This window comes from Carassius gibelio, chromosome B11 (genome assembly GCF_023724105.1).
Source record: "Carassius gibelio isolate Cgi1373 ecotype wild population from Czech Republic chromosome B11, carGib1.2-hapl.c, whole genome shotgun sequence".
In the NCBI taxonomy this organism is placed as follows: Eukaryota; Metazoa; Chordata; class Actinopteri; order Cypriniformes; family Cyprinidae; genus Carassius; species Carassius gibelio.
Genome location: NC_068406.1, coordinates 4,403,591 through 4,429,974, shown reverse-complemented (window position 1 = coordinate 4,429,974; position 26,384 = coordinate 4,403,591). Strand labels below are relative to the sequence as shown.

Below are 26,384 nucleotides of genomic sequence, written 5' to 3'. Positions count from 1 at the left end.
CGGCCGTGCACTTGTGCAGTCTTTCTTTGGCAGTCTTACTCCTGCCTGGAGCCCAGCTCAGACTGACACTGCTCGTTCTTCTAGTGTCTTGTGTTCATGATCAGCAGTTGCTCCAGGACTGTGGTGTTTATCAGAGCTGCTGAACTTTGTCATGTCTCTGTGGTGCACACAGCGGAGGTGCACGGCTGGACTCTGCTGCCTCCTGCTCACTCTCTGCTCCTGGATCTCAGCGTTTAACCTGGACACAACAACAATCCTCATCAAGGAGGGTGAGGAGGGAAGTTTCTTCGGCTTCTCTTTGGCTTTACACCAGCAGCTCACACCTGAACCTCACAGCTGGTGAGTCTATCGCTCGGCTTTTATCGAAGGCAAAAGAATGATTGTGAGCTGAAACATGATCTTATATAGCAGCACTCTTCATTGGTGTCAATACTTAAATAACACTAGGAATCCGATTTTTCTCTTGGAGATTTTGTCAGTTTGTTAATGTGTTCGTGTGAGATAAAGCATTAGATATCTCTCATGCTGAATCGCTTGTGATCAGAGACAGGTCTGTTCATGCTCAGAATGATGTTCAGTCAGTGACACAGCAGATATTGTCGTGCACAGAGACTGTTAAAGCTGGACGCTTGCGGTCTGTCAGACATACAATGAGTGTGTGAGATGAGTTACAGTCAGAAGCATTACGCTGTGCTGAGCTCACGGCTTATTATCAGCTATTATTAGTGGCCAGCATCACTCTTATTATTGCTCATATAAGGGTGATAATGTATGAATCTTCAAGCACTAAGCATTATTTATTTGAGGATTTGATTCCACAAATCATGTGTTCTTGTGGAGAGGTTTGTTGCTTTTCTAAGTGATCAGGTGCATAGTTTCTCCGACTAGTAAAGGGTGAAAAAGACAGCAAGACTAGAATCTAATAGAGACGTATACATTGTGATCATGTTTTAACTAATTGTGTGGTCCCACTTTATATTAGGTGTCCTTAACTACTATGTACTTACATAAAAAAATAAGTACAATGTAGTTATTGTGTTCATATTGTATTGTAAAACACTTTTGCTGCTATTGAGCTGGGATGGGGTAAGGTTAGGGAGAGGGTTGGAGGTATGGGTAAGTTTAAGGGTGGGTTAAGGTGTAAAGTATGGGTCAACAGTGTAATTATAAATGTAACTACAGAAATTAAATACAGATGTAATTACATGTAGTTTTTTTTTTAAGTACAATGTTAAAACATGTATGTACACAATAAATACATTGTACTAAATTATTAATTAAAATGTAAGTACATTGTAGTTAAGGCCACTTAATATAAAGTGGGTCCAATTGTGCTTTATAACATGTTCACTTCCTTTAAAAAACCTCTGTAAAATATACTGTTATATATTAAACAAGTCTTTTGTGCGTTGCATGATATCAGCAGTTGCATCATATTTAACACCTTAGAACCAATGCAAACACCAAAACACCATCACACCATAAACTATAATGCTATGTGACATACATGAATGTTCATCGATTTGAATGGAAAATAGCAAAGCATTTTTCCGCAGCTTGAATGGGTATATAGTGCCATAATACAGTATGTTAGGATGGTTGGCTAGCGAACCATTGGTCATCTAGTCACCTAATGAGGGTGCTGACAGTACCCGTTATACAGTGTGTCTCTAAACTCACTACTATATTCATCAATGCAGCACTTCTGTAAGAAATCTATCTCTGATTTCAGTACACATGTACACTGTTGTGCCTTTAAGATGTCAAGTTAGAGATGTTTAGAAAAAGTGTTTTCAGACACCTGTGATCTGATCTGATCTGATCTGTCCAGTGTCACGTCTGATCACATATGATGTAAATAACACCTGAGTTGAGTTCCTGTGGAACCATACCATTATCACAAAACGTGACGTGTAAACTCTGCTGATCACTGATTGGCTGGAGAATATCATCACTGAACTTGTGACAAGAAACCCAGCAGAACCACTTCATTTAAAACAGCACACAGCCAGCGAATGATCGAACACAACCGTTTAACGAACGAGCGCACCTATTTTAACAACTCAATATGGCTGAAACGTTTTTTGGTTGCTTCCGTGTCCTTGGGAAGTGGCACGTCTTGTCATTTTATTACACAGGGCTTTGTCATTCCCCACTGACTCATCTCTTCTGTAAATGTGATATCTCTGTCTATGAAGTTTAACTTTTTCCCCTCTCTCTTATGTAAAAGTATCGCTCTCTTCTCTATTCATAGTGTCCATCAGACCTGTATGTTTACTAGCGTCCCACACTCATACTGCAGTCTGTCTGTCTCCAGCGTCTAAAAGCAGCTTGTGTGTGTTCATGAGCTATACGGTTACAAGACACTTCTTTAGCAAGAAGCTGTTAAAAGACTTCACATTAAAAGTTTAATGTCTGACGCTTTAAGTGGGTTGAGTTTAACCTCATGGTTAACTGGCTCCCGAAAGCTACTACTTATGCATTACCGTTTAAATGTCTGTTTGTTTGTTTGTTTGTTTTAGTTTTTTTTGTCTTTGGTTTTATTTGTATTGTTCAGGTTGTTTAATTTCAATATATTGTTTATTGATCCTGGAAGGGGAGCTTCAGCAGTACAGCCAGACATAAACCCAATCTCCATGACACACTGACTTCTGGTGCTTTTCTCCCTCTTTATAAACGTTTTTTAAAAGGTTTAGAGTTTCATGTGATTCGATCCAGGGAATTCCCGAATATATGACTGTTGAACATTGACTACTAACCGCATTCAGTAAGTGTACATGTCGCAAAAAAATGTTCGCTGTTTATATCTCTTTGAGATCATCATTTCTAATGCCTCTGGTATGCCACTGATCTTTCTCTGACACACACACACACACACACACACACACACACACACACATACACACACGCACACACACACGCTCACACACACACACACACACACACGCACGCTCACACACACACACACACACACACACTGGTTTCCATGCTTTATAGGTTCATTCCATAGGCATAATGGATTTTCTATTATCCAAACTGTATTTTCTATCCCCTTACACTAACCCTGCACATAAAAATTGCCCCTCACACAAAACTACTATTTTTTAGATATTCAGAAAACTTAATTCTGTATGACTTATAAGCTATTTTCCTAATTTCCCTTTAAGGGCAATGATTTTGGATACGCACACACTAACACACACATGCACACACACACACACACACACAGTGACATCAGATCTTCCTTGTCTCAGTGTACAGGCAGTAAATGCACTTTTGGACACAAACGATTGGCCTTGTATAAGGAAGTCACATGGTGTCTGCTGTTACTGTGTTTGCACTCTATTTATACTCCGATGAGAACTGCTGCCTGTTATAGACTAAAAGAGAATTGACCCGACCTCACAGCCTTCTCCAATATAGGACAGACACATCAACTCATTATGGTCTGTTGACTACGTATTTATTTAGATTTTAGATTTGACACTGTCTTGAATACCTTCTCTATTTTTACAAATAAAATCCATGGGACAGGTTCTCATATTATGACTCAAGCTGGAAATCACATATCACATCAGTTCCATACACACACACACACACACAAACACATAAATATACAGTGGTGGCCAAAATGATTAGAACACTAGTATTTTCAGCAACTAAAAATGGTTTTAAGTCATTTATTTCTATCTTTTGCTGTAGTGTGTCAGTAGGAAATATAAGATTACATTTCCAAACATTCATTTTTTTCATTAATTGTAATAATCCAGGGAGATTTTTGTTTGCACAAGGAGTCTGACAGCAGAGATGTGATCTGATCATCATCAGTCTGTCTGGAGTGACATGAAGAAACAGAACAAACTGAGACAGACTCAGTCCAGAAGAACTGTGGCAATGTTTTAAGACGCTTTAAGAAACCTGTTAAAATTCCATTTGACTGAATCTGGGCAGAGAGAATTCTTCTAACTTCTTCTGTCCTCTGTCACGTCATCAATAAACCCCACTAACACCAGTTTCTTCACGTCATTCTGGTACAGGTAGATCTTAATGTAAATTATAGATGTTTTTTTCATTCTTAAAGTCTACTCTGGCCATGTTTGCACCTAGTAGTGAATCCTCTGTGTTTGTTCTGGTGAAGTCTTCTCTTGATTGTAGACTTTGACAGAGACACGTCTGCCTCCTGGAGAGAGTTCTTCTCTTGGCTGGATGTTATGAAAGGGTTTTTCTTTACCATGGAGAGGATCCTTGATCATCCAGCACTGTTGTCCTCCGTGGACATCCTTTGACTGAATGATGTGGACTCAACAGCAACAGCTTCCAAACACAAATGACACACATGGAGTCAACTCCAGACCTTTTATCTGCTTAGCTAATTTAGAAATAACAAAAGAATAGCCCACGCCTGTCCAGGGCTGTAGCTGGGGTTTGCGGGGCCCAGGTGCAGGTTGTGTCAGTGGGCCCTGTTCGAAATAGTTTTTTTTTTATGTTCATTTATATTTATTTATTTGTGCTATTTACACATTTATTATTTTTCCAATTTTGTAGGTGTCCAAGTACAAAAAACAAAAAATCTAATGTAAAATAGCACTGCATAGTCTTCATTGTAAAAATTTAATTCAGTCAAACCAAAATTTATTCAGACAACTTTAACATTTCACATTATCACAGTTTATTCACTATAGTTTATAAAATGGTAATAAAATATGACAAGAACTCAGAGTTAAACTGTGTCATCACAAATTCATCTTGATAACTTTGATAGAAAGGTATGTAGTGGATTATATGACAATATTTACACAACTATCAATACTCTGTTGAACAGTTAATGCTTAACTTTGTTCAGTCCGTGGTGTGAAAGGGTGCATTCGAAGTTAGAGAAGAAACACTTTAGCAAAACTTGGTCAGGTCAAAGTGTCAGAATAATTTTTGGTCCCAAATGTTTTAGCAGTTTTACTGCTAGTCCACTGTATAAAGAATTTTTGGGTGTAATATGTCACAGTTTACTTTATTTTGCTATACTCACTAACATAAATGAACTATAGTATTCTGCACCCACTATTAAACAATATATATAAACATTTGTATCTGGTGACTGAATAATTTTAGGTTTGACTGTGGATTAATTCTTGTTAAAACTAATAAGTAATTCAGTCAAGAGCAATGAGTGACTTTCATTTTCTTGGATTAATATTAAGGACACCGACAGAAGCAAGTAAATTAGACACGGTCAATGGAAGGCACATGCAAATTCTGTGTTCAAGCACTTTGAGACGCGTCTCTCTGCGTGCACCCTGTGTGCACAGGACACAGCACTCAGGTGCTGAATTGGGCTCTTTCACATCTTTTTTTGTTTGCATGATTCAATTGTAATTTGTATTTGTTCGTTCAGGTGCAGGGGGACGCAAAGGAGGATGTTGCTGTCTCTCTGTGTGGTGCGTGGGTACACAGTTGAGTTTTTCCACGTCTTGTGTTTAAATGCTTTAAACTCATTTGAATGTTTAAATTGGCAATTTGGCATGGCTTAAAACCCGTGCAAATGATAAGCTTTGTGATGATGCGCAGCAGTGGCCTGTCAAATGTCCTGAGCGTCTTTTTAGTCTGGACTCAGCCAGTCGTTGAGATCACCGGGGGGCCCTTATAAAGCACCCCACTAGCGACGGTCCTGCACCTGTCCATGACACAGCTTTTGAGTTAAATTTCCATTTACTTATTGTCCCTTGAAAAATGGAGGAGGTACATATTAAAGAGCTTTTTGATGAGAATACCATCAAATTAAATCTCAGAGTATGCATTTATTCCTATATTCATTATATAATTTGCTTATATGGGCTCTTTATATCATTTGGTTCTTTGTTGTCCTTTTAGAGTATCTAAGTGTCCCTTTTCGGAAAGACATCAAAATTGCGGGAAATATAGATTTTTGAGAATAAACCTTCAATCTTTTGGTTTACTTTGCTGGATTTAGCAAATGATGACAAAATAGACATTTGAAACAAGATAAATGGTCTATGCTTAATTGTGTGCAATTTAATCGCGATTAATCACAGAAAAAGGATGTGATTAATTAGATTAAAAGTTTGAATCCATCGACAGCCCTAATATATATATATATATATATATATATATGCAGAATTTATATGATTTCGGGTTTGAGCCATTTTGCTTTTCCAGTTGGAAAGAATTGTGTGTCTGTGTAATAGGATTAGCCCACTGTACTATATTGTCCACCATTGAGTTCTTTCTGTTGTGTGTGTGTGTGTGTGTGTGTGTGTGTGTGTGATTTACAGTCTATACTGATCACAGCCTTTACTAAAGGAATGCAAAAATGTGGAGCAGTAAATGTACAGCTGAAAGAAAGAAATGAAAGAAATAGAGCAGGAGGGGGGATCGGCTCATTGTCCTCCATTTAGATGCCATTCACATAGAGTCTTTATCATGCTAATGAGTTCCCAGGGTTTTTTGGAGATCTTGTACCACATCCAGGGCAAGACATGGTCCCTCACATTCTGTCTTCAAGGATCTTCAGCTTTCTTTCCCACTCCATAATACAAAGCTTGTTAAAAACAGTCAGGGGCTCAAAAAAAGGGTATGCAATATATTCAACGTCTGGACATTTGTGGTTCTTGCAAAACCCTTTTATCGAGACACAGTGCCATGACAAACTCTGGTAAATCTAATCCTTTTCTCTCTCTCTATAACAATTAATTTAACAGCCTTAACTTAAAAAAATAAATAAAAAAAATAAACAATAAACACCTGGTCAGCTTATGTCTTCAGTGTACAAAGTCAGATCACCAGTGATACAAACAGGCTAAAAGGTAACATGATAGTTATAGGGGATGCCAGCAAGAATGTCTGAATCCAAGTTTTCTACCATGATTCCATCAAAAAAGAGCATGTGCATCTCGTTTGAAAATATGTGCGTGTTTTTCCAACCACCTTCAATAGCGAGGAGCCATCTGTCTGATGAGCTGACTGTGTACAGCTGGAGAGTTTAAGGCCCAGTTTAGTGGCACATGCTGCTCTTATCATGTTTGCAGCAGCACTACTGCCTATCGAAGCATGACCATGGAAAGCATAGAGGCAGGGTGACTGCATGATGTGATTGACCTGTATCACCTTAGGATTGCAGGATATATCGTCGCTGTCATCCTCAGACTCGCCATTGTAGTGACACGGAGAGCCAGCAACTTGCCATGCCCTGGCACTGAAAGCTTTGTCTGGAGGAGGCAGGAAAGGACACTCACTGAGGAAGTGATTGTCCCTTCTGCGAGCCTCTAAATAGTGCTTGACCAGATGTTGGTAGCCTGCATGGAGGAAAATTCTTAGCCGCATTTTCCCTGCCCACGTGAGATCTAAACGGGCCAGCCAGGGCTAAAGCTAAAGCTTACAACTACAACCTTAGAGACCACAATCAAACAGCACACACTGATATTTATGATTATTTCTCATAGAAGAAGGACACGGGTATTGAATCGCATCTGCATCCGATTGGTTTGGTGTCACAATGCTACTTTAAACAGTTACATTTAGCCTTTAGACCCAGAGAGCCACATTTAGAAAGATAAGGTTAAATTTTAGTTTTACTTAGCCTCCTAATTGTCATTTTGTTCACCTGTGTTTTATTAACTCATTATTTGCTCCCCTACAAATACTCTGTTTTCCCTTAATTGGTATCCATTTTCGTTAATGATATGTTGGTTTTCTCGCCTATCTGCTGGATTTTCTGATTAAAAATACCTTTTGTTTTTCTCTCTCTTGAATATCTGCACAATCTCAAATGTACAATAAACAACTACTTACAGAGTAACTTTCAGACACAATTCAGTTTTGCTCTGTCAGAAAGAAAATAGAATAAAAACCAGCACAACTGTGTTTTGTTCCTTCACATTACATGGACCAGCAAATTAATTAATCGGGCTATGAATACAGTCGTTTGCAAAGTTAGATGAATCAGCTTTTAAAAACAATCAGTTGATTCAGCTCACTCATTAAGACAGTCACTTGCAGTAGTTTCATATTTTTTTTAAAAAAGTAGCTTATTTCATTTAGCAAACATTGAATATTTCTACATTAAAATCTTATATTTAAACTTAAAGGGGGGGTGAAATGCTATTTCATGCATACTGAGTTTTTTACACTGTTAAAGAGTTGGATTCCCATGCTAAACATGGACAAAGTTTCAAAAATTAAGTTGTACGTTTGAAGGAGTATTTCTGTTCCAAAAATACTCCTTCCGGTTTGTCACAAGTTTCGGAGAGTTTTTTTCGAGTATGGCTCTGTGTGACATTAGATGGAGCGGAATTTCCTTATATGGGTCTTAAGGGCACTTCTCCCGGAAGAGCGCGCGCTCCCGTATAGCAGAGCACTGAGAGCACAACAGACTTCACTGATCAGAGCAAGAGCGTCGCGAAATGTCACAAAAGGAGTGTGTTTTTGGTTGCCAGGGCAAGACAACCCTGCACAGATTACCAAAGAAAAAACAGCATTAAGAGACCAGTGGATGGAGTTTATTTTTACAGAGCATTAACGGAGTTGTGCAAGTGTTTTTGTTTGTTCCCTGCATTTCGAAAATGCTTGTTTTACAAACAAGGCCCAGTTTGACGACGGATTTGCATATCGTTTATTTCTTAAGGATGATGCAATCCCAACGAAAAAGGGTCACGATCATGTGTAGGAACTGCAGGCGGTGAGTAAAACTGCTTAAAATATGTCTGCCTCCTTGTTAGTGCGTCCGCCTCCCATCGGAGACCCGGGTTCAAGCCCCGCAGTTTCAGCCTCTGGATCTGATTCTGGATCATAAATATACGCTGAATCTGACTGTTAGCCATGGTTTGTTTTGGATGATGGTTGTTTCCTCACGGTAATGTCAGCTTCCAAACGCTCTCAACGCAAAAGCCTACTGGCGCTCGTGATTATTTAGCTCCGCCCACACGTCACGCCTTCAGCTGCTCGTGTTTTTCCGGGAAAAATCGGTACAGACTATCTTTCTCTTATGAATATAATAAAACTAAAGACTTTTTGGAGTTATGAAGGATGCAGTACTACTCTATAGGTACTCAAGATTAACAGGATATTGAGTGAAAATGATTATTTCACCCCCCCTTTAAAATTTATGCACAATCCATCTATGAATTGTTGATATAGTGATTTAATTTGATTGGTGATAGACAGAATGTGTTTTTATTCAAACTTATTGATTGAATAAGAACCTGACATAAGAGGACACATATATGACAATTACTTTTATAATACTAATAAGCCAACATCTCTGGTTTATTGTTTTGTTTTCGTTTTTTTGCTTAAAGTTATTTCAGGTTTTTGATCTCAACTGAGAGAACACATCCTGTTTATTATATTATAAAGAATATGTAATATTACATTCAAAGTCTCTGGATGTTGTGGGGCTGTCTTGGCTGACACGCCTCTGCAACATCGCATGGCTGTTGGGGACAGTACCTCTGGACTGGCAGACCGGGGTGGTGGTCCCTCTTTTCAAGAAGGGGGACCGGAGAGTGTGTTCCAACTATAGGGGGATCACACTTCTTAGCCTCCCCTGGAAAGTCTATGCCAGGGTACTGGAGAGGAGAATTTGTTCCGATAGTGGAACCTCGGATTCAGGAGGAACAGTGTGGTTTTCGTCCCGGTCGACGAACACTGGACCAGCTCTATACCCTTTCCAGGGTGCTGGAAGTTTCATGGGAGTTTGCCCAACCAGTCCACATGTGTTTTGTGGATTTGGAGAAGGCATTTGACCATGTTCCTCGTGGCATCCTGTGGAGGGTGCTCTGGGAGTATGGGGTCGGCGGCTCCCTGCTTAGAGCTGTTCGGTCCCTGTACGACCGGATCAAGAGCTTGGTTCGCATTGCCGGCAGTAAGTCAGACCAGTTCCCGGTGCATGTTGGACTCCGGCAGGGCTGCCCTTTGTCACCAGTTCTGTTCATAATTTTTATGGACAGAATTTCTAGGCGCAGCCTAGGGCCGGAGAGTGTCCGGTTTGGGGACCATACGATTTTGTCGCTGCTTTTTGCGGATGATGTTGTCGTGTTGGCCTCCTCAGACCAGGACCTTCAGCGTGCACTGGGACGGTTTGCAGCCGAGTGTGAAGCGGCTGGGATGAGAATCAGCACCTCCAAGTCCGAGGCCATGGTTCTCAGTCGGAAAAGGGTGTATTCCCCACTTCAGGTTGGTGGAGAGTTCCTGCCTCAAGTGGAGGAGTTCAGGTATCTTGGGGTCTTGTTCACGAGTGAGGGAAGGATGGAACGGGAGATTGACAGACGGATCGGTGCAGCTTCTGCAGTAATGCGGTCGCTGTACCGGTCTGTCGTGGTGAAAAAGGAGCTGAGCTGTAAGGCAAAGCTCTCGATTTACCGGTCAATCTTGGTTTCTACTCTCACCTATTGTCATGAGCTGTGTGTCATGACCGAAAGGACAAGATTCTGGATACAGGCGGCCCAAATGAGCTTTCTCCATAGGGTGGCTGGGCGCACCCTTGGAGATAGGGTGAGAAGCTCGGTCACTCGGGAGGAGCTCAGAGCAGAGCCGTTGCTCCTCCACATCGAGAGGAGCCAGCTGAGGTCGGGCATCTATTTCGGATGCCTCCTGGATGCCTTCCCAAGGAGGTGTTCCAGGCACCTCCCACCGGGAGGAGGCCCTGGGGAAGACCTAGGACACGCTGTCTCCTGGCTGGCCTGGATAAGCGGAAGATGATGGATGGATGGATGGATGGATGAACATTCAAACTTTGATTATAGCCTAGACATGTTGCATATTAATTGTACTATTTATGAACCTCAAAGCATATGTTTGTATATTTTGTGTTACTCCATAATGATGTTCTATTTGAAGGCATTTGTAGTGTAGGTATAGGGCCCAAACATAACCTCAAGCCCAGGAGCCAAAGACCACTGATCTAATGAATTCTAAAAAAAAAATGTGCAGCCATGATTTAATTTTCTTTAAACTGGTAACTGTTCGTGATGTCGTAACTACATTTAAAGTGTTAGTCTTCCTCTGCAGGATATTGGTTGGGGCGCCTCAGGCCCGGGGCATAGGAACTTTGTGGGGCAGCCGTCCCGGTGCACTGTATCGATGTCCGATTACACCGGAGAAGTGTGAACGAGTGGACATCGATGGACATGGTAACACTTATTAAGACCATTTTAGCTTCATTTTTATGTGATGAACTAAAATGTATGCTCTGCTCAACTGTATCCATTCAAGGAGAAATGTTTCTCGTTTTCTCAAGTGAGTCTGGACCGAGAGAGCAAAGACAACCAGTGGTTAGGTGTCACAGTCAAAAGTCAAGGAATTGGTGGAAAAGTAGTGGTGAGTATGTTTTATACCTGTGACAGGTAGATCAGACATGTATACAGTAAATAACATAATGGGGTTAGTCAGCCCTGCTCCAGGAAGGCTACCTTCCTGCCGACTTCAGTTATTGTCAGTCCTCCTGATCACTTTGATGAGCTGGTTCAAGTGTCTTTGTTTAGAATCCTTGTAAAGTGGCTTACTTCACCTGCCAGATCATCAAAGGCCACCTCAGTATGAAGGGTCCTTGGAAGGCAGCCTTCTTTTCAAGTTCTTCTTTCAACATTTCTAAAAGAATACATTTTGTGTCCCTGAAACACCCACAATCATCAGCATTGAGCACGCTCGAGATCAGCTCCAGCCCAGCAAATGTGTGACCCTTGTTGCGTTCTTCATCATGACCACTATGCACACTCAAAACACAACCCAATAGGAAATGAACATAGATTTAAACAAAGATAGATTTATTCCAGTTCTCCCTCAGAAATGGGATTCAAATCAACTCAAGTATCTCATCCATCCCTGTTTTCTTACAATGTGGACTTTCAATCTTAAAGTTTTAATTTGAAAATCAAAGCACAATTATAGAGAATGGGGACCTGGTCATCTTGGCATAAGCACTACATGATCCTGTTTGTGTTGTGATGTCAGACATGCGCTCATCTCTATGAGCTCAGACAACACGTCAACCAAACCTTTGAGACCCGTGACCCGATCGGACGCTGTTATGTGCTGAGTGAAGATTTGACCGAGAGAGATGATCTGGATGGAGGAGAGTGGAAGTTTTGTGAAGGTCGTTCTCAAGGACATGAGCAGTTTGGATTCTGCCAGCAGGGCCTGTCAGCGAGTTTCACACCTGACAAAAACTACATCCTCTTTGGGGCTCCTGGGACCTACAACTGGAAAGGTAATGAGATATGCTTTTGATGAGCTGATGTTTTTTTTCTCTCTCTCTAAATCATCCTTTTCTCATCTAAACTCATCTCAGGGCTGTTATTTATGGCCAGTCCAGTCGAGGATGCTCTGGTCTACAAAACAATGGAACCGTCCAAAAGCTCATTTGAGGACATCGCTCAGAACAGTTACCTGGGTTTGTAGACAAAAAACATTGACGTGTTGACATTTCAATACTTTGTTTTTGATTTGCAAATTCCATTACACTGGTATTGGCTATTGATTTTGTGGTACCCTAACATGAATAAACTCATATAACATAATCACTGACCAACAGGCAAGATCAAGATGTGTTTCCATTTGTAAATGTGTCCCTTCTCTTCACAGGTTTCTCTGTGGATTCAGCCAGAGGTATTATGAGTAAGTCTGAGCTGACGTTTGTCGCTGGAGCTCCTCGAGCCAGTCACAAAGGAGCCGTGGTTCTGCTAAGGAAAGACAACGTCTACCGGCTGATGCCTGACCACATTCTGTGGGGTGAGGAGCTGGCCTCCTCCTTTGGTTATTCTGTGGCCGTAGCTGACCTGAACAGTGATGGGTAAGACACTTTATATGTCAATGTGTAAAGCCATGAACCTGATGTGCATAAATTCTTACAGCATGATTCCACCTACAGTTGGACAGATCTTGTGGTGGGAGCTCCGAATTTCTTTGACCGAAAGGCTGAGATTGGAGGTGCTGTGTATGTGTACCTTAACCCGGCCAGCCACTGGGAAAAGGCACGACCGATCCGGCTCAATGGAACATATGACTCTATGTTTGGGATGACTGTCAGTAGTGCTGGAGATTTGGACCGGGATGGTTATGAAGGTAAGAATGAAATCAAGTGTGTTTATATGCTTTAGTTCATGGTATCTCAGAAAAACAGATTACATTGAATTCTGCATTTGGTTCTTTGTAAAAAAAAAATGCAATGGAATGTTGTATTACTGTTACAGCACAGAAGTGAGTACACTCCTGTGTAATTACACAATACTTATAAAGATCTTCTAATACGTTTTTTTTCTCTCTACATTGAGCCTACTTGTAAAGTGACCTACAGAGCAACATCATCCTCATACCTCTTTGACCTCAGATTCTATAATATATTAAAAAATAGACATGTAACAGTTATATCTGTCACGGTTTGCTAATGTGAAGAGCAAGGAGATGAAGGAGCGAGGAGTGGAATTCAAACATATAGGCTTTAAACACTTTCAGGGAACAAGGGAAACACACGTAGCTAGGGTTGACATAAACAACTCTGGACGAGGGAGAACAGAACGGGCTAGAAGTCAAATAGAGCAGACAGGTGAGGAGGTTACCTAATAACAAGGAACATCTGGAACTATTAGAACTAAATGGGGAAAGGAACAGAAAGGATCGAATAAGGGCTAAGAAGGCACATGGGGATCAAAACACACACAAAACAAGGAACAAAGTCTGACAACATCATTACCCATATAAGGCCTTTCCCTTAAATAAAGAAAGAAGAAGAAGAAGGCATTGTACTTAATATATGATCTTTACTGGAGGAGTTGTGTTGTTCATTTTCTTTAAAAAAAAAAACCTTTTAAAAATGGTGATCATTGGATTTCCATCAGATGACATACCTTTAAAGGTTCCTTCTTTTCATAATCATCTGTGACATTGGCAGTGTGCTTTAAATCACTGTCTTGCTGTAATATTCCTCATCTGCAGACTGGAAGTAATCTTGTCTGGCAGTATTTTGGTACATCAACATGCATTTATGGTGTCATCTACAAATGTCATCTCCTCAGACTCAACACTTATGTATCCCTGACCAGGTTAATGCCACATGAGATGAACATCTGAGATGAACAAATCTATCATGGACTCATCAGACCAAAGACCATGCTACCAAAATATTCACCTAGGCTTCTTTTCATGTTCTTAAACAAAGGTTATACTTATAGTTTTGTACTGAAGAGCAAACAAGAGCCTGGATATTATACAATGTCTACCTGAATTGTCAAATAAACTCGCATGATTTCCATTGATAACCCCTGTTCATTTTTTTTTTTTTTTTTTACTATATTGTGCAAGTAGTGCACTTTCCGTAGTGTTGTTTTAGGAGGATGGCCATTATCGCTCTGATTAGTGGTGCTCTGGCTCATTCTATAACTCCTGATTCCTGCAGCAATCACTGTTTTTAGTTGATCCCTGGTCTTCCTGTATCCTTTTCCATCTTTGTGAAGTCTCACAGTCAGATTTTTCAATTCCTCAGTCAGATATTCTCCATGTGGAGTTGTGATGCAGACATGCAGATAGACACAGCTCATAGGTCTATCACTGCGTTGAAAATCTCAGTGTTATCAGTTTTGTTTGTATGATGTTGGTGATGCATGATGAAGGTGTTTTCACGTTTATTGCGCTATTTTCTACTTTGGGACCTGCATATGTGGTTGTCCACAAGAGAAAATACTCTACTTGCCAAATTAGAAATAATGCAATTACAGAACTGAATTCTTTTTTATCATTTGATATTTTTTATTTGTTTGTTTTCAGATATTGCTGTTGGGGCCCCATTTGATGGAGATGGGAAAGTTTTTATTTACCATGGCTCTTCATCTGGCATTGATACCAAACCCTCTCAGGCAAACCTCTCTCTGAGACACACACACTCGCTCACTGGCTCACTAACTCACACACACAAAGGTGTGCTCAGGCGCTATAGACAAACTCAAACCTGGTCTAAAGTCTAGTGCAATATTTTTTCTTTGTTATTTAAAGAACATGTTAGTAATATGTGCCTATAGACGGGTGCACACGCAGCAGCACAAAAACATTTTTAAAAATGAAAAATTACATTCTGCCATGCAAGTAGCAAACCGTTCATGGTGCAAGGTTTATTGCACGTTACACCCAAAAAAATACCAATTTCTCATTAAGAGAATAGGGACAACTTATTTAGACCATGTACCCTGGCGTGCCGACCGTTTTCCCGTTGTTAAACTAGTAGAAATGGATTCGGACATGCCCTGAGTGCACCTGCACTGTGCGCTTTATACCATGCAATTAGATCATTAAAATAGGGCCCAAAATTCGAAAGAATCAGCAAGGTCTTAGATACTGAGCAATAGCCACTCCTGAGGGAAACTATCCCACAGAGTGTGTTTATCCCATTTAAAACACAACGCTCCTATATACTCTAATTGTCAATTAACATGGGGGGGGGGGGTCAAAAGACTCAGGGTCATCACACCCACACAAATTTGCTTATCCAATGCAGATTAAAGAAAGCTGTAACGGGAACATGCTACAATTGGCCAGCGAAATGTGGCTGTTATCTGATTGGCTTGAGTGGGTGGAGTCCATGCATTTGTGGATTTGTCAGCATGTCTTTTCGCTAGAAATGTTTCAAAATCCACACATGTTTGCAGCGATGCACAAATGCACAGAAAGCCATTCACTAATGTACAAGACATGATCCACAAATATGTGCAGTGATCTACAAATGCACAGAACCCAACTCACAAATCAAAGTTGTGTTTGTATGAAGCCCCTCACATGACATGCAAGAAAAAATTTATTATGCACACGATTTACTAATTTGTTCCCTCGATGTACTAAAACATGCACACGATGCGTTCACTATTTTGTTCCGTCGATTTGATAAATTGTGCATTTAATTTATAAATCGAGGGAACAAAATAGTAAAATGTAGCATACCTGCTATTTTTGTCCGGCATGCCATGTCCGTTTAATTCACGTTTGTGAAATCCTAAGATTAATTTGGGGATTCCACTCTATTTATTTGTTAATATGTTTATTTCTGATAATATTTATACATTTATTTTGTGGATCATAATCTATTAATTTGGAATAATGCAACAAAAATATCTCCATCTCTATGCACTACACTGAAGATATTTTTAAGTTCTTGTTCACACAAGAAATAAGTGCAAACTAATTGCTGTACTAAAGAACTAACATTCAGCCAAGAGTGTCATCTCAGCATTCTGAATTTATTTGTCATCATCTCAAGGTTCTGGACGGGCTTAATGCAGGAGTCAAGCGGCTGGGCTATTCCATATCTGGAGGACTAGATGTTGATGGGAATTTGTATCCAGATCTAGCTATTGGCTCTCTCAGCGATCAGGTTGTGCTTTATAGGTGAGATATGAACTGCCTATATATGTTATCGACATGAGCTGTGAATTGAAAGCACATGTCCTGTAACAAAAATAGCTACTAAATGTTTAAAAATAGATGCCTTGCAGTCATTATTACTCAAGAGACTTTAAAGGTGCCATCTGTCATGTCTGGCAAAAAAATCAAGTCATACTCCACATTCCATACCAGATGGGGGCAGTATGCCTCAATAAAGTGAATTGGTCTACTCTAGAGTAACAAACGAGAAACGGCATAGTCTCTATGCTCCGCCCCTACCTTCACAACAACCCTAAAGCCATAGCCGTAGCCTAAGAGGACGTTTTGCCTCCAGAGGAACGTTGGGTGATGTCAAGTGATTTTGAAACATGACATCTTCAAGCTACTCCCCTTCACCTTTACCAGTGAATATGTTCATATTCGTTTTGTTCATATTACATTTTGAGTTGTATATACACATTATTTGAATTAAATTAATTTGACAGACAGCATTCTGTCAACATCATTGGTAAACATCAGACAGCTGATGTTGACCAAGCTAGCGCCAACCAACGTAACCAGAGCTGCCAACTCTCAAGCATTCACCGTGAGACACACGCAAGTGACTCTTTTCACATGCTTTCACGCCACACATCAATTTTCTCACGCACAGAATAACCATGAAGCAAAGAGGCCACGGAGACCAACAGACTAGACAGAGCAGGTTAGTTATGATATAAAAAAATGGGTAAGTTATAGCTAGCTAATTATCAAACGCAGCTACGGTTAGCCATCGCTAACATTAGCACGTTTATCGAACAGCCTTCGATACATTTTTATGTTATAACTTCCCGAACAAAAAATACACAAACATATAAAACAAACTTCTAGCGAAATACTAACAGCATCTAACTTACCAATCCAAAAGAATTGTTGCAAGTTCGGAGTCGAACCTCATTTCTTTAGGTCCATCAGTTGTCTCCAGCGATGGAAAGCAGTGCCGATGTTTACTCTGGTTTGGCTCCTTTTCTTATCGGATTTAATTTGTGATTCCGAGGGCGGAATGTTGTATGAAGTAGTGTGCTGTACTTTCCACACGATTGACATCAGGTTCAAGTACACGCCCACAAGCCGTGCGAGTTATTCGTGTATTGCAGGTTGGCTGGTGGTTATGTTGCCCGCATACCGCCTCCCATGGCCGAAACCGGTATTACGACACCTGTCTGGCCGTGGCTAGTAATGCTAATGCTAATTAAGGTTGATATCTCTGCAGCACTATAACTTGACATTTTTTTTATGACATCATCGCCCTTATTTCTTCTCATTCTTTTGATGCGTGTAGGTCATTGTTTGGATATTTCTACCTCAATTTTTACAGATGGCACCTTTACAGATCTTTTTTGACTCTTTGATTGTTTGTCCATTAGGTCACGTCCAGTGCTCCACGTGATCCGAGACATTTCCATTGAGCCTCAGTATATTGATCTGACACAGCACAACTGCCAGGAGCAAGATGGTGTTTGGTCAGAAGTTACTTTTTATTGATTGCACTATATATTTTTTGCAATTAGATGAGTACTGAACAATATCTGTATTTATGTTCTTGTAATTCATCTTGTTTGGAAACTTGTAATGTGTGTGTTGTCTATCTAGTGTGGATGTGAAGGCCTGCTACACGTACACTGCTTATCCTGACTCCTACTCACCACATATCAGTAAGATAAACCACATCTACCATCACAAAATACAGCGTAAGTGCAGACATACACACATGTTTGAATGTTTGTATTGCTCTCCCACATCAGCACTTGGTGTACATTTTGAGGCAGACATAGAGCGCAGGAAGTTGAGTCTTCCTCACAGAGTTCACTTCCTGGAACGCAGTTCATCAGAGCCGGAGTACGTTCATTCGGTGGTAGTGGAGCTACATGGACAAAAACATCCTGACTGCAAAACAGTGACTTTGGTTGTAAAGGTAGAACATTCATTAATGCATGCATGCATTCAGTGATGTCAGATCACAAGTGGTCATGCATTTGAGATGCATGTTAATATTAGGTGAAATGGGAAGGAACTCTTATGTTCTCATTTCACTAGGACAACATTCGGGACAAGCTGCGGCCCGTCTCTCTGGCTATCACACACACTATACGAAGAAGCAGACATGGCCACCACACGGGACATAAACACCATAACCAGCTGAGCCCTGTCCTGAGCCTCAGTCCCTCAAACACACTCTACTCCGAGGTAAAACACATGGACTTTCTGTGCTCTACTCTTTGAATTTGTGATTGGTCAACCGCTGCACCGCTGACCCAATAGCTGTGTGAGTTTCATCTCTCTCATAGCACCAGGTGTTGGGTTGCACAATTAACTGGAAAAATAATCAAGATTATGATTATGGCCGTTGTGACAAATTATGAGCTTTTATATTCAGATCTAGTGCCTTTGGATGGATGGTTTCTAGTTAGACAGTCTCTAACAATGTATTCCACATGTGTCATGTTTAACTTCTGCTCCACTTTTACTTCACACATTCACTGGTGCACTTATCATTGATATTAGTATTCCCATTATATTTGTGTGCAGCTAGCAACAGTCATTACTGGTACAGGCTACATGATGAATATGAAGTGGTCCTCACAAAGTATTTTCCATTGACTTTTTTTTGTGCAATAGTCATGCAACCTTAAATCTTCACATAATACAATTATTTTCACTCAATGTTACATATTGCAATATTACCCTCAAAATGGCATACCAGTGTATTAATTGGTAAGTAATCAGATATCAACTTCATGCTTATTTTGTGAAAAGGACTAGCTTGTCTGTACATTATCTTTTATGTAACATTCGTGGAATGGTAATTCCAGTATCCCATCAGGAATTCAAAAACAGTGTCACAACAGCAAAAATGAATATGCAATGCTTAATACAAGCTTTCTGTCTACTACTCAGGTCAATTTTGTTCGAGAAGGCTGTGGTGAGGATAAAATATGCCAGAGCAACCTTCAACTCTCCTATCAGTTTGGCACAAAAGCACCCATTTCAAATGCCTTTATTCCTCTGCCACGGTAAGTGCTTACACACACATGTTCTGTCTGATTCACTGCATGTTTAGAGTGTGAGCTGACCACATCTACAGACAGTGCTGACATGCTTCATGGACGTCTTAACTCTGACATCTCACCAAGGGTTTAGCATTAATAACCCTACTCATCATTATTTAATTACTCCCACATGCTTTGTGTTTAGAGACGAGTCTGATGTGCCAGTGTTCTCTCTGTCGGATCAGAAGTCAGTCGTGCTGGAGGTCACGGTGACCAACATGCCATCTGACCCAGAAAACCCACAGGAAGATGGAGATGATGCCCATAACACCCAGCTACTGGTGTCTCTGCCCAACACTCTCTCGTACTCTGGACTCATGGGGCAGCAGGTCTACACGTGTCTCAGTGAAAGCCAATTGTCTTTCTTTTCTCAGTCATATTTCTCCTCGTTTCCTCATCCTGACTGCGTTGTGTGTTCGTGTCTTGAAGGTATTGTGTGAAGTGAATCAGAACGGCTCTCAGGCGCTGTGTGAACTGGGCAATCCGCTGAAAAGAGAGGCGACGGTAAAGTAAACTTCTCACAGTTACACTATTCTGACCTTCGAGAAACTGAGTCTGACCATGAATTCTTTATGACAGGTCAAATTTTATCTTGTTCTGAGCACTTCTGGGATCACGATAGAAACGACATCACTGTCTGTTCATCTTGAACTGTCCACGTGAGTCCAGACTTTTCAGTTCTGTTTTCTTCTGTTTATTTTGTGAGCGAAACAAATGATGTGAAATGCATGTGTGAATCACACGCAGGATAAGTGAGCAGCCTGCTTTGGCCCCCGTCACGGCGTATGCACGGATGGTGATCGAGCTTCCTCTGGTGCTCAGCGGGTAGCTGTTCACTTCCTGTCTCTGATTTTTGATGTTTACACCTGTTTTCTGAAACAACAGCTTATTTTCTCATGACTGATGCTCTCACTTCAGTTTATTTCAAAATGTTCTGTAAATAGACGTATTAATTTGTTTTTGAATATCTCATTAAATGTTCTTTAAATGTGTGGACTGGGGTTGATAAGTTGTCTTGGTCTCCTGCAGACTGGCTCGCCCCCATCAGCTGTTCTTCAGCGGAGCAGTGAGGGGGGAGAGCGCGATGACATCACTGCAGGACATCGGCAGCGCAGTGGACTATGAATTCATTGTAAGTTATTTTGCTCAGAAGAACCTGAATCATATCTCAAGTGCTGCACTACAGATATTTTTGTTCTGTTGAATTCCGTGTTAAATTCCACAATCTTGTCCGTAGGTTTCTGTACAAAGCTAGCATTTCTTCATGTTACGAATGAGTAACGAATAGTGTCATCTAGGTTATACAGTACAAGTCAGTAATGAATTAAAACAATGAAACTCAGGTGGGTTAGGGTTACTGAGTGGCGTGGTGGGAATCTATGGGGAAGTCGAGGCCTAGTGGTGAGAGAGGTTGTTTTTTTTTAAATAAGAATTTGCAATGATTATTGTTATCTTGTGTGATAACAGGTGTCAAATGCTGGGCCGTCTCTCCAAACTTTTGGCTCGGCCTCTATGAACATCCTGTGGCCGTACGAGCTGATCAATAGGAAGTGGCTGTTGTATCCGAGTGCAGTGCAGGTGGACGGTCAGCCCCCCACTCGCTGTGACCCCCAGTCAGCACTCGACCCCCTGCACCTGGCCCTCGACCAGCCGCCGCACACAGAGAACCTGAAGGTACACACAAACACCGTCAGTAGAAGCCGTGCGTCATTGATAAACGCAAGTATTGAGTGAGACGGACGGTATCTGTGAACAGGGCAGCAGAAAGGTGCGCTCGCATCTGGAGACCGAAGAAGACCTTATTCCCAAAAGCCCAGTAGGAAAAGTCACTCCAGCTGTTTCTGCTTCTGAGAGAAGGAAGTCTCTGACACTGGTGAGTGCCGACCAGGACATAGACCAAATTAGAAACTCTTTCCTGACGTATATTATTTTCTAATCTGAGGGTGTATGTGATGGATCTGTTGGTTTGTTATAGGATTGTTTACTGGGCTCTGCACGCTGTCTGCTCTTCCAGTGTCCTCTTCACACATTCTCCGGCTCGATCCATTTCAGGATCCGAGCGCACGTGTGGAACAGCACTTTCATTGAGGTGAACGATTGTTTTTAATAGTAACTCAGTGAGGAAAATAAAAGAGTTTGTATGTACTGTACATTATAAAAATTATTTCAAAAGACGGAAAACACATTTACACTTTACTTCAGACAAGAAAACAGTGCCAAAGCAATCACCGCAAACACATAAAGTACAAGCCCACAGCTAGTGAAATATAACCCATAAATGTGCATACTGTGCATGACAACCCATACATATATATGAACCAGATAAACAATGGATTGATGTACTTCACTGTGAAGCGTGGTGGGTTTTTAATGCAAGTAGCACCACAACTCCTAGACAGAGTAGTAGCATTCCTGCATACAACATCTCCGCCTCAGAGCGGTTTACCGATCATCCAGCGCATATAATGTGCACAAAACTTGAGAACACCGATCAGATTTCCTGACTGATGTACAACATAACAATAAAGGAATCCCTGGATTTGCATGTTTGAAAGATACTCAGACTTTTTATCGAGACACTTAGTAACAAGTAAACAGCATTTCCTTGTGCAGAAATGAGTATTGTAATATTCTAATTATGGTTTCTTAGTTTTAAATGGACAGAAATTCCCATTACAAGATTTGCACTAAAATATTCTCCTGGTCTGCTGTGGCATCTTTTGCTCATTTCCTTCTGTTACTGTAATATGATTCAGATACAGTCACCTCAAGCACCTTATCAAATTTATATAATAAAAGACACCAATTTTCAATATTAATTGCACCACTGTTCCCAAAAGTTCGGAATCAATACAATATTTCTTAAGAAAAAATACTTTTATTAATTAAGGATGCATTTAATGATCTATTTCCAGTAAAGACATTTATAATGCTACAAAAAAATTCTATTTAAGATAAATGCTGTTCTTTTGAACTTTCTATTCATCAAACTGTAAAAACGGTTACAGATAAAGAAGATATGAAGCAGCACAATTGCTTGCAGGATAATAATCAGAAATGTTTCTTGAGCAGTAAATCATCATGTTAGAATGATTTCTGAAGATGTGACACTGAAGACTGGAGGAATGATGCTGAAAATACAGTTTTCATGGGAATAAATTACATTTTAGCATATATTCACATAGATAACAGTTATATTAAACTGTAATAATATTTCACAATATTTCTGCCTTCGATGAATTTTTTTTCTACAAATAATATTTAATAAACTTGCTGCAAAGTTTATGATGTTTAATGCAAAGTGCCGGCGTATTTGTGCATTGTTTTATCGGCTCATCCAGTTCGACTGCCGAAGCAGAACTCTCCGTACAGTGTTCACTTTTACACTTTCTGTCCATTAGGAGTTTTCATCTGTCAGTGCTGTGGAGCTGCTGGTCAGAGCCAATATCACCATAAAATCCAACATTAAACATCTGGTGCTGAAGGACGCTGCTACACAGGTCAGACAACACACATCATTGGAGATCACACATCCTCACGTCTGAGCATCTTCATGTTAGCGTATTAACTGTTGTGTGTGTGTGCAGGTGTCAGTGATGATTTACCCAGAGTATGGGCTCTCAGACCAGCACAGCATCCCATGGTGGATCATTCTTATCGCTGTCCTGGCTGGAATTATTGTTCTTGCGCTGCTCGTGTGTTTACTGTGGAAGGTAAGTGTGCACCTGCACCTGCACCCGCTCAACAAGCATCTTTATTGCAGACGAAGGAGATAAACCATAATTCTACCACACAACTTGCATCGTTGAGCTTGGTGATTCGTCACTTGTTTGACTACTGTCATGGTGAATGTCCTAAAGAATATAAATTGGCTATAAATTTGCAGTCAGAACTTGATCAGAGCTTGATCACTGGTTGCCAGTTATGCTCTTTTCTGGAAACAGAATGACCCTCTCTTTTTTTTCAATTTATTTGTGTATAGTAAAACAGCTTTGTGACAAACAGAGCTGCTGTGGCTCTCTCTTTAAGATGCTTAAGAAAGAAGGAGCCGAGAAAACTGCAGTGGTCAGATGAAACATCTTTCACTTTATGAAACATCGGAAATGTGGTTCTCAAAAGTCAGTCTGCTGTCATTTAAAGACATGAAAACAAACCCTAAAAATAAACAATGTACTCGGCCTCATGTTGTTCCCAAACTCTTTTCCATCCACAGGAAATGATTGAGGGCAGTGCTGTAAATGACTGAAAACAGCATGAATGTTTCATAGTTTCATAAAAGCAGCCCATACAACTAGCTATATGATAGGAGGCAAGCACAGTTGTCATTCGCTCATAAAAGATGACTGAATTCTTATTCATGCATGTATTTAATGAAGTGCAGCCATGTAAAGAAAAGAAAATTATTCCATTTTCCTACCATCCATTCTATTGTCTTATATAACCTTCAGCATAATAGTTGCTCTCCTTTAATTACTAACCACCCATTGTTAGTTCCTTCTGTTTTCTTCTGTCTGTACCTACATTTGTTTGCATATTTCTGTTATCTATTCCCGTCTGGTGGAGCAGTGTGGTTTTTTCAAGCGCACGGAGAGGCAGCCTCAGTATGAAACAGAGTTTTACCGCGCTCAACTGCAGCTGCAGCCATCTGATGTGGAGAGGAAGCAGGCCGCTGAAATTCACTAAGAGCCTCATCCAGCCTGATCTTCCTCCAGCACAGCCGTCATGTGGTACAGCTCCGGTCTGCAGTGGAGTGTGCTGCTGTGCTGTGGCTTTCCAAACTAGAAGAGTCATGGCATGATATCCAGCATTTGAAAAATAATAGGCATGCCTAACAACTTACAAACGAGTCGCTGTCATTGAAGCGTCATTGAGACCTTCTTATTATGCTAAACCGCTAGGGTTTCTCTCCCTAGGAAATAGATTTAGCATGCACATTTACAGAATTACAACCCACTTGATTTGAGATTTACATTTGAAAAAAACTCTTGATGGCAGTGGTTTTAGTGATGCAAGGCAGAACAAGCAATTGATTTCCTGTAACTGAGCAAATTAGCAAATTAAAGAACACATCGTTTCCATAATGAGCATAGAGTCACAAATGAGTAGAACCTATGATAATCAAGTGCAGGTGACATTAAATGATGCGAATACCAATAAATTGAAAGTATCGTATTTTCCGGACTATAAGTCGCACTTTTTTTCATAGTTTGGCTGGTCCTGCGACTTATAGTCAGGTGCGACTTATTTATCAAAATGAATTTGACATGAACCGAGAGAAATGAACCAAGAGAAAACATTACCGTCTACAGCCTCGAGAGGGCGCTCTATGCTGCTCAGTTCTCCTGTAGTCTACACTGAACACATAGAGCGCCCTCTCATGGCTGGAGACGGTAATGTTTTCTCTTGGTTCTTGGGTCTAAATAAATGCGACTTATAGTCCAGTGCGACTTATATGTTTTTTTCCTCATCATGACGTATTTTTGGACTGATGCGACTTATACTCAGGTGCGACTTATAGTCCGAAAAATACGGTACATACCTTAGTAAATCGCCTTGCATTATTTATTCTAAATGTATACATTTTGCATCTGAAAGTGAAACTTTAACAAATGCATATGCAATAAGGTCAGCAACAAAAACAACTCTCTCTGTTACATACTCCTACTCAACATATAAACATCATTAAAGGGATAGTTCACCCAAAATTCTGCATTAATGACAAAATTTTCATTTTGGGGTGGAGCATCCCTATAGTCATTTAACCCCTTGTCGTTCCAAACCCGTAAAAGCTTTGTTCGTCTTCGGAACACAGTTTAAGATTTTAGTTTCCATACATAAACAACATATGCTTTTCTGTGTCAACAGCACCATACTTGGATACATTGTTTACATTGTTTACACTTTGATCAAAAAAGATCTTACTTTGTGTTTCCGAAGATGAACGATGGTCTTACAGGTTTGGAATGAACTCAGGGTGAGTAATTAATGACACCACTTTCATTTCTGGGTGAACTACCCCTTTAAGAAACATTATAGCCTTCTTAAAAAATGAAAGTCTACAGATCATTGATGATTAAGGATGATGGAAATCTGTTTGTATTCAGTGTATTAGGATGTGACATAGAGCCTGATGGCTAGGACATTCAAGCAATACAGGATGTGTAAAATACTGGATATAAGAGTTGTTAGACTCTTAGCTTGTGTGGGAAGGCCATCAAAAGAAGATCAGATAAGCAGCGGTTGTCCAGCACTAACTTTATAACTCTAAAAAAATAACAGATGAAAAGGAGTTTGAAGCTGAAATAGACCAAGCATGGTGTGAAGTAATGTCTTGCCAATGGAGTACATTGTTATTAGTACAATGGAATGGAAGTTTAAACCTTAGAATATCAAGTAAAATGATTTTAACCTGGTTATTAATATATATATATATATATATATATATATATATATATATATATATATATATATATATATATATATATATATATGTATGTATAATACCTCATTGTGCTTCTTTGTCTTTTACAGTGTGGTTTCTTCCAAAGGGTTCGGTATAAAGATAAAGTGCCCCAGTATAAGGCTGTGAAGATCCTGCGGCAAGAGACACAATTTCAGGACAAGACTTTTATTTTGCACAAAAAACAATGGGCTACCCACTGGAGTGATGGGACAATCTAATCTAGTATGCATCCTTTAGTCCTCAGCAACAGGGACACCGAATGCAGTGGACTCACACTAACTATATCTATATACTGCTATAGATTTGTATTCAGCATTTTATAAGTTGCATTTTTCATTGCTCTGCAGAATGAAAGAAAATTTCAGAAGGACAGCTGCATTTAGCTGGAGATACACAGTATATAAATGGAAATATATGCGCCTAGTATTAAAACCACTGTTTAATGTATTAATGTTGAA

General features: G+C 40.2%; 1 protein-coding gene across 1 annotated transcript; it reads left to right on the top strand.

The window, feature by feature from the left end:
- On the top strand, positions 1–26,384 carry itga7 (integrin, alpha 7). The gene is made up of 25 exons (XM_052569927.1): positions 1–339; positions 11,020–11,141; positions 11,249–11,328; positions 11,962–12,217; positions 12,299–12,400; positions 12,592–12,799; positions 12,878–13,071; positions 14,770–14,858; positions 16,250–16,377; positions 17,781–17,876; positions 18,007–18,068; positions 18,159–18,328; positions 18,451–18,600; positions 19,312–19,427; positions 19,609–19,792; positions 19,893–19,967; positions 20,043–20,122; positions 20,211–20,288; positions 20,493–20,595; positions 20,931–21,137; positions 21,220–21,336; positions 21,439–21,552; positions 22,865–22,963; positions 23,051–23,176; positions 25,995–26,384. The coding sequence occupies exons 1-25, from the start codon at positions 152–154 to the stop codon at positions 26,142–26,144; spliced, it is 3,294 nt and encodes a 1,097-aa protein (XP_052425887.1). The 5' UTR covers positions 1–151; the 3' UTR covers positions 26,145–26,384.